This window comes from Plecotus auritus (genome assembly GCF_963455305.1).
Source record: "Plecotus auritus genome assembly, chromosome: 6".
NCBI classification, from domain to species: Eukaryota; Metazoa; Chordata; class Mammalia; order Chiroptera; family Vespertilionidae; genus Plecotus; species Plecotus auritus.
Genome location: NC_137773.1, coordinates 24,036,366 through 24,046,340, shown reverse-complemented (window position 1 = coordinate 24,046,340; position 9,975 = coordinate 24,036,366). Strand labels below are relative to the sequence as shown.

Sequence of the window (9,975 nt, the reverse complement as noted above, 5' to 3'; positions counted from 1 at the left end):
TATTCAGATGATCCAATGTTAGGTGCATAGCAAGGGAGAGTCCAAAGTACAGTTACAGTTGTGAGTATGCAAACCACAGGATTTGTTATTGTATTTTATTTATTAATTATTATATTATTTTCCACATGACTAACTATAACCCTACTTTTACCCCACCCTGTATATTTACAATATATATCCTTTTGATGGATTGACCCCTTTATCATTATATAATGACCTTTGTCTCTGTTAAGACCTTGATGAAAGAAATTGAAAATACAAATAAATATAAAGATACCCTCTGTTTATGAGTTAGAACAGTGGTCAGCAAACTGCGGCTCTCAAGCCACATGCAGCTCTTTGGCCCCTTGAGTGTGGCTCTTCCACAAAATACCACGTGTGGGTGCGCATGTACAGTGCGATTAAAACTTCATAGCCCATGCGCAGAAGTTGGTTTTCGGCTCTCAAAAGAAATTTCAGTCATTGTACTGTTGATATTTGGCTCTGTTGACTAGTGAGTTTGCCGACCACTGAGTTAGAAGAATTAATATTGTTAAACTGTCCTTGCAACAGTTGGCGTGGCTCAGTGGTTGAGCATCAACCTATGAACCAGGAAGTCACGGTTTGGTTCCTGATCAGGGCACATGCCTCAGTTGCAGGCTCAATTGCCCATGTGGGGCGTGCAAGAGGCAGCTGATCAATGATTCTCTCTTGTCCTTGATGTTTCTATTTCTTTCTCCCTGTCCTTTCTTTTCTGAAATCAATAAAAAAATTTTTTTTAAATGTGGAGTAAAGGGAACCCTTGTACACTGTGGGATTGTAAATTAGGATAGTCATTATGGAGAATAGTATGTAAATTCTCCAAAAAGTTAAAAATAGAAATAACATATTGTCCAGCAATCCCACTTCTGGATATGTACTCAAAGAAATAAAACCTGGATCTCAGAAAGATATATGCACTCCCATGTTCATTGCCACATTATTCACAATTGCCAAGATATGGAAACAATGTAAGTGTTCATTGATAGATGAATAAAGACATTTTGATATATACTGTTAAAAGATAAACAGGCATATTAAAATTGACAAGAGTTTATTTGGGTGAACATCTATTCAAACATCCAGCTGTGAATGGAAAGTAGTTAGGAGTGCAATAGAAGTTAGGGGAAAGGCTTTTTTATAAAGAAGACATGGGGTTGGGGGGGGGGAACCAAAAGATTATTTGATTGTCTATAACTTAACAGGTTGCCTTATTTGGGAAAGCGTGGTTGGCTGTTCATGATTAGGTTTCTTAGGTTTTGTTTTCTCAGATTTGGTTGCATTGACTCTGGCTTAATTTAGGTTTGCTTACTACACAGGCTATGAAGGCAATGAGTCACCTCAGTCCAATGACCCCCCTTGTTTAATTACGTCAAGAATATATACAATTGAATATTATTCAGCCATAAAAAAGGACATCTGACCATTTTTGCCAACACAGCTGAACCTGAAGGACATAAAGCTAAATGTTGTAACCAGACACAGAAAGGCACTTATACGATCTCACTTACATATGGAATGTAAAACGTTGGACTCATTGAATCAATAGAAGAATGTCCGTTGCCAGGAGCTGGAGGTGGGAGATGGGAGGAAGAGATGAGAGGATGTTGGTCAAAGGGTACAAACTTCAATTATAAGATTATAATGATAAGATGAATACGTTTTGTAGATCTATTATACAGCATGGTGAATATAGTTAATATGGTATTGAAAAGTATGTAAGTAAAAAGCATGTAAGATCACCTGCTGAGAAAGGGAAGCAGTGGTGAGAGAGGGGACCACATAAATCTCAGGTCAGAGCAACAATGGCACTTAAGCTGAACTATTTTACTTTTCATGTGAATAATTGGACTTAATAACTACAGTCCTCAAGTTCTCATTGTGCATGAAACTGCTCACCCAATAAAACCAAACTCATTTTTGTGGTAATTTTATTAGATGTGCAAGGCTTTCAAAACAGTTTTATAGACTTAAACAGACACCATAAAATACTTTCTTACTCACCATTTCAAGAGGAACTGAGCTCTTCCTACAGGCGTCATAACTAATTATAGGTTCATTTCTGGAACTTACTGAGAACATTTATACTCTTATGTAAGTGAAACCGGCAGAATCTCATGAACATGTCATTGCATGTGATTGCATTCCCACCTCTCTAAGGACACCAAGCATTTTGTTCCCCAAATCCTAGAATCTGGGAAGAGCTTTGCTTGTACTTTCTCATAAGCTCTTCACGTGCCTGGTTTGAAGGACCCTTGTATCATGCTGCCTAGAGAAGTTTGATACTGCAAAAACACACTGAGGGGGAAGCTCTGCTTAATAACAATGTGTAGACTAGCAGTCTAATGAGCAAAAAGATGGCAAAGGGAATAATCATTTCCTTTTTGCTCCTCTAGCTCAAATGTCACCTCCTCAACGGAGACCTTGGCAACCGTTGTCCTCACCATCAACCTTATCTGTACTAGAAATCACTAGAAATTGCCTGTGCTCTTGGTACATCTGTACTATGAACAGTCCATCTACTTTCTCCAGGGATGTTGAGCCCTTGGAAAGAAATGGGTTTGGAGTTAGACAGATGTCTTTGGTTTGGCTCCCATGAGCAATTTCAGGTTAAATCATACTTACTAATCCTTAATAGTGTCGCATGTGCAATGATGGTGAGACTCCACAGATGTAATTTTAGAAAGAAAATGAACACGTATAATGTGTATAAAATCTCTGTGCATACTGTGAAGTGCTGTGTCATGTATCTATAAAGAATTATGCTTTTAATAATAGCTTTGAAGAAAAATATCCTCCAGTCCTAGGGAAACAGCCCTGAAATACACTCAGTAGCCTTACTGAGAATGAACAGGATCTTCTAAGTATTTTTAGTTTTGTCTTTAGTAGTTTCTGTCATAATTTTTCTTCTTTTAAATGAATAGACTTTATTTTTAGAGAACTTTTAAGTTTATAGCAAATTTGAGTGGGAAATACAAAGAGGTCCTAAATATACCCTCATCTTCTCTCCACCACCAACATCTCCCACCAGATGGATACACTTGTTAAAATTAAAGAAATCAACATTGATACATCATTATTAACCAAAGCCCATAGTACACACACTTTAACAGCTCAATTTTGAAAATTAAATGTATTTTAATAAATACTACTTTTATAATTATTTAAAGTGTGTATACATTTTTGGGAGACACCCTATATATACCTCTCTATTGGTCTATCTATCAAACTGTTTCCTGTTTCCAAGTAATTTACCAGCATCCAAAGACAGAAAAAAAAATTCATAGAAATAGGAAAATATCCAGTGTCCAACAAGCAAAATTTATAATTTCTTGTATTCAAAGAAATGGGAAAAAATTTATCCTAAATCTAGAAATATATTAATCATATAAGCAGATCTAGAAATGATACAATAGATAGATGAGGCTATTAAATAAGTTATCTCTTATTTTCAGGAAGGTAGAGGAAAGATAGAGTATGTTAAGAAAAAAATCTATATATATTTCATCTATTTATCTTTATATGTGTAAAGCGAAATGAGAAGTAAAATATACCACATGGTATCAACAGCAGGTGAGCAATAGAGAAAAAAAAAAGACTTTAAGACAGCATTAGAAATGAACAGAAATTAAACTGAGGGGGCAGGGGGAAACACCTGAAAAAATATTAGAGAAAGCATTAGTAAATTGTGGGACAACTTTATGCAGCTTTGGAGAAAGGTGATTTGAGGGAATTAAAGTTTTTTTTTTTTAAGAAATAGTAGTTGTATAATTTATAAATTTGATAAAAACTATAAACCAATGCATCCAGGGATCTAAATGGACCCCAAGTACAAAAAAATATGACAATCCTTAACCTAGCCTATAAACCCTTTATCTGAAGCCCTGTCTCTGCATTTGAATCTAACCATTACTCTCATTTCTCAAAATATTCCTTAGTTCTTATTTGCCTCCTTTCATCCTTATTCTTGGAATGTTGGTTGTCACTCATGTGCCTCTGACTTTCAAATAATTCTGAGAGTCAGATCTATTGTGAATCCTGGTCATGACCACATCCTCTCTGCCATTCCTCCACCCTACTCAAATGAGCTCTCCTCAGTGTTCCCCTGAGTTATACACATATTTGTGTGTTACTTTAATCACATGTTTTCTTCTCCATTAGCCTGTGAACTTCTCTTACTCAACTTTAAATTTCCAGAACCTAATTAAGTTCCTGAATCAGTGGGTTCCACCCAGCAAGTATTTGAGAAAAGAATGAAGAATGTCAGCTCTATGAATCTGTCTTTGTTGTCATTATATATCCTCAGCATCTAGTAATACTTAAAATAATTGGAGGTCAATTATTATTTTTTAAAGAAGAAAGGAATTTTTATTGCTTAGCATTTGTAAAGTCAGAATGATTTGTGAACTTCTATGTGCAAGGCATTATTCTGTGCATGAAGACATAAGTAGTGGTGAAGATCCATCAGCTTATGTTTGTATGGATGATTGTATATGTATTTATTTGGTGGTGGAAAATATACAAGTGAATAATTAAGTAACAAAGATCATCTTAGGTATTGCAAAGCACGGTGAAAACAAAGTCTATTGATCTGATTTTGGGGTGGGAGTATTTTGAATTGTCAGGGAAATCTCCACTGAGCAGATAATATTTGAATTTCTATTTCTAGAAAGAAGAAACTAGCCATTTTAGTTTCTAGAGCAGTTTCCCAGCAGAGTAAACTGAGCTAGAGTCCTAAGGTGAAGACTACATGGTGTATTTGAGGAAGAGAAAGAAGACAAGTGTGGCATTTTTGCACAATGACTAAAATCCACCTGTGAGATACTTGTTAAAATAAAAACATTGCATAGAAACATCATGCATATGCTGCCTAACAGGGAAGGGTTGAAGAAAACAGCCCCCCATTCACATTCACCTTGAGTATCTAGAGTTTTTCATTAAGTGTCCATTAGAGTATGTTCTTAATCTGTCTAATAAATTCCTCACCTCAAAAACCCTCACATCAGCATTATTATTTTTCTGGAAGTTGTGACACAAGACATTATTAATATTGTGCACAAATTGTATAGGCTGTCCTACAAGTTACTGCCAGATGAAAGCTGTCTGCCCTCAAGGCTTTGCTGGGGGAAGATCCAAAATATACTAACTGAAAGAAAATGACTTGATTGCAATTATCACCGTATGCTGATGAGAGCAAATTCTGGGTATGTTACGTGTAATTCATTTCATTCTACCTAAACATCATAATTGGCCATTGTTCCTGACTGTTTTGAAAAGATGTGAAATAAGCTTCTTTGGTTTCTGGTGTCTTTAATCGCTGAGGAAATAGATTATAAAATCAGGGTGGAGAATCTGGCTGGCCTCCATATATAGGTATTTAGATGCATGCATATGGATCCACTTATAAATATAGCCTGTATAACATCCACAGTGATGAACCCTATTAACATATTCCCTACAGACTTCACAGACCTTGTCGACATGAAGCCATCAGGCAGCCTTCTTCTTTTGGTTAGCATGGTCTATTTGTTCCTCTTTGCTGGTGAGTACCATGTATATATTTGAAATGAAATTCTGGACCAGACTGGTCAATGTCAGCAGTCATGATGTGATGTTGTTTATGATAATGATGATGATGACAATGAGGATAAGGATTATAATGGTGATAAAAAAGGTTAGTGATGGTGACTACCTATCACACTTTTAGAAGGAATTTTACTTACAAATTAGCTATGTTAATTATATCATATCTCACAGATGAGATGGCCTGTTCTAGGTCACATGGGCCCCAAGTGGCTAATCTAGAACTTCTAGGCCAATTGTGTTCCCCTCATCAGATCACAATTAGCAGCATAAGGTTACAAATAAGCTTCATTTTTTCAAGGAAAAGAATTATATTTAAATTAGAAATTTTCATTTAAAGTCACCTTCAAGAAATTCTTGTCTAAAAAGCTTCAATGCCAGAATTTTTCTGAGATGTTTTCATTTTGCTGAAAGCTGAGTCATTCTTGCTTACCCTCTAAATAAGGAGAGTAAAGAGATGATAGACAGATGATGAGATAGATAATAATAATAATAATAATAATAGTAATAATAATAATAAATAGAGTAGAAAAAAAACTCAGGACTAAAATTTTAAGATTTGGCTTCTAATTTTCATTCTGCTACTATCTTTCTCTTTAATATTGAGCAACGCACTCCCTCTGGCTTCTGTTCATTACATGAAAATAGAATGTGAACCTTATATGTGCCAAGACTTCTTTCAATAAGAGGTTATACTTAAGTACATTGGCTTTAGGGTCTATGCGACCAGGGTTTCCTGGCTCTCCCATTTACAAGGCATATGTCCTTAGACAAGTTGCCCAAGAGCTCAGTTTCCTTATCTTTAAAGCAGAAATATTAGACTTAATGTAAATGAAATTGAACAGTGCTTAAAAAGTAGAACTCTTGCAAGTAGATGGCAAATATTGTTAGTGTTAGTGGAAATGGTGATAAATCACACGATTTTTTTCAAATGCTCTAAAAATTATTTTGTATTATATTATTATACTAGAGGCCCGATGCACAAAATTTGTGCAAGAGTAGGCCTTCCTTCCCCCAGCTGCCAGCACCAGCTTCCCTCTGGCACCCAGGACCCGGGCTTCCCTCACAGCTCAGGCTTCATCCAGAAGGACATCCAGTCTAATTAGCATATTACACTTTTATTATTATAGATTAGCACCTGGTTTGCCAGTTGCCTTTATTATCCTTTAATTGAATGGTTCTAGATTTTGGAATGTCAGCCTCTTTCTGGTTAAATATAGGCCTCTTTGACAAAGAAGAGATCCAGAGTTTGCCTTCTTTTCTTCAGGTATAGTCTAGTTTTAAGGTAACATTATAAAGAAGTAAACAACATATTGGATAAATGTCACATAGATCATAAATAGCAAATGAAGTAGACAGAGCTTTGTATTGGCCATTTGTAATGTGTTCTCTAGCTCAGTTGTGTAGTTAACAAGGTGAGTGTCCTGGATGAGTTTTCTTCTCTTCTCTGGGACTCAGTTCTTCATCCACAAAGCAAGACAAGTGTAATGGAAGATCTCTAAGGACAACTTTTCACTGTAAAACTCTGGAATTCTTACAAGGTGTTGTGATTAATCAATGTCTGTTTTCTCATTGCAGAGGCTGTGAGCCAAGGAGGCTCTCAGGTAAGTGCCTTTCGGTTATGACCATTTCTCTATTACAAGAGGTTGTCTTTCAACAACGGCAATGCGCTGGGAAGTACTGTGGCTATTTCATTAAGATTTCTGCATTTATTTGGTTGGTCTTGTGAGAAGGTGGAATGATAATATGACACATCGATCTGGATAAAGTGTCATTATTAGTGCAGATGCATTTTTTAACCAGTGGAAAAGGACTTGAAAACGACCTCCAATTTTCTTAGTCAGATATCACATTCCATAATAAGGAGTTCATATGTAGTCAAAACTTTGAAAATAGAATAGTGCTTATGCAAGTATGGTGTGAATGTTATTTACTTTCCAAATCAGGATAATTTTGAGAGTGAAAGTAGTAATTATATGAATTATAACAAGAAAATAATCATAAACTGAGAGTACCCTAGGCAACTCAGCATATATAGTTACTCTAGATCTGAACACCTTGTTCATAAGTCAAATGCTTCATAAAATGCATATTTCTACTCCTTATATATACATGTTAGAGCTATCAATTGGACTGGGATCTCTAGGGTGTTGAGTCCTAGAAATATACATTTAGGAAGCTTCCTGACATAGCTTTATAAATGACGGAACTTTTTTGTTCATCAATTTATTTTGTTGATTAGAGTCCACATATGAGTGAGATCATGTGATACTTGTCTTTCTCTGACTGGCTTATTTTGCTTAGCATAATACTCTCCAGGTTCCTCCATGTTGTCTCAAAGGGTAAGAGATCCCTCTTTTTTACACAATGGAATTTTGTGCATCGGGCCTCTAGTATAATGTGGTCCATTGTGTAAATGTACCACAGTTTTTTAATCCATTCACCTACTGATGGACACTTGGCCTATTTCCAGACATTAGTTATTGTAAATAATGCTTCTATGAAAGCATTGTGGACTTTCCTCATAAAAATGAAAAAGGTTAGCATATTTTTTTATTCCTTGAAAGAGCTAATGATATCAATACCATTGATCATGAAATAAAATAAAGAACTTCATTTAAATCACAGGCTTTCTGCAGCAGCTATGAGAAAACAGCTACAGATGAAAAACCTTGTCCCAAGATCCAAAAACCAGTGTGTGGTACTGATGGGCAAACTTACAACAATCGCTGTGAATTCTGCAAAGCAGCTATGTAAGCACATGAAAGCAAATATTGGAATAGCACCGTTAGTTTGGGTCAATGGGTATGAGTTGGGGAAGTTATTTATTAAGCATCTACTATGATAAATATTTTGCATATAATTCTTATTTAAAATAAGGCAATATTATTATCCCCAAACAAAGCTAGTTCCCCATTCAGTTCATTCAGTCTGAAATACATTTCCACTGTATCTCATTCTGAGCACCATCTTCTTTCTTTCAGGGAAAGAAATGGAAAACTTGGTTTCAAGCATGAAGGGAATTGTTGAATCCTCTGATGCTGCAATGCTGGAAGTGCCTTCAATTTGCCTTTTGCTTCAGAAAATTTATTTCCTGATACGCAGTCTCCACCGCAATGTAATTCCCATCAATAATTAATCATAAAAAAGCCATTTTAATAAAGTTATCTTGGCAGAACTTCATTGATGTTTTTTTCAGGTAATAATGAAGCCACCTTTGATTTAGTTAGTTAATCTGCTCAGAGAAAAGATACAATTTGAAATAAAGATAGGGCATAGTATATCACCACACTTAGTGCATCCAGAATTCTTCATTCAGTGCTCTGAGTCTCAGTTCTTCACAATGACAAAGATGATGTCAAGGATAATAAAGTTCCATCCCAGAAAATATACATCATCTGACACAAATTAGCATTCTTTAGTACATGGTATGCTTGGAAAGTGTTTTCCCTACTGGGCACATTGAGCTTGTTTTAGAGCATCTCAACATGTATGCAGAGGTGAATAAGGAGCAAATAAGAGTAAATTTTGGTCACTTCTGTTATCAGGGCTGCTGAATAGGTTGCAGGACAGCTGAAGTCTTTAGTCTAGTTGACTCTTGCTTTATCAGTTTACTACAGTACTGCATAAAATATTATCATTTTCTATGTGTGGTAAGTGATAAAAAAGCTTAGAAGTATAGGTTTATTGACATGTGGTTGCTTAAAATCTAAAAATGGATTGAGAAGATGTTTTAAGCAAGCAAAGAGAACCACAAACATAAAAACAACAGGCCGGCCAAAGTTGCTCAGTAGTTGAGTGTCCACCTATGAACCAGGAGGTCACGGTTCAATTCAGGGTCAGGGCACATGCCAGAGTTTTGGGTTCCATCACCAGTAGGGGGCATGCAGGAGGTAGCCAATCAATGATTCTCCCTTGTCTTTGATGTTTCTCTCTCTCTTCTCTCTCTCTCTCTCTCTCTCTCTCTCTCTCTCTCTCTCTCTCTCTCTTCCTCTCTGGAATCAATAAAAATATATAAAAACAAAACAAAACAAAAACACACACCCAGAAGTGGATCTAGGTTGGCATGATCAGGGAGAGAGGTGTCACATTAAAACATTTGATTTTTATCCTAAGAATTCTAGGAAATAATTGAAGTGTATTAAGAGAAGACTTTAGAGAAGGGATGGCATTTTAGCTGATCCATAGCATGGAAAAATTTTGCCAATTCATAAAGAAGGGAGTAGCTCTGGCTGGCTTGGCTCAGTGTTTAGAGCATCACTCTGTGGACCGATTCCTGGTCAAGGGCATGTACTTGGGTTGTATAGTCAGGATCCCAGCCCAGGTTGGAGTGTGTGCAGGATGCAACCGATCAATGTGTCTCTCTCACATCAC

The 9,975-nt window shown here is 36.2% G+C and overlaps 1 protein-coding gene across 1 annotated transcript; it reads left to right on the top strand.

The window, feature by feature from the left end:
- Positions 1–5,499: 5,499 nt before the first annotated feature.
- LOC308250663 (serine protease inhibitor Kazal-type 12-like) lies at positions 5,500–8,631 on the top strand (the record flags this gene model as incomplete). The annotated part of the gene is made up of 4 exons (XM_080673338.1): positions 5,500–5,560; positions 7,180–7,205; positions 8,230–8,354; positions 8,586–8,631. The coding sequence occupies 4 exons, from the start codon at positions 5,500–5,502 to the stop codon at positions 8,629–8,631; spliced, it is 258 nt and encodes an 85-aa protein (XP_080529464.1).
- Positions 8,632–9,975: the final 1,344 nt, after the last annotated feature.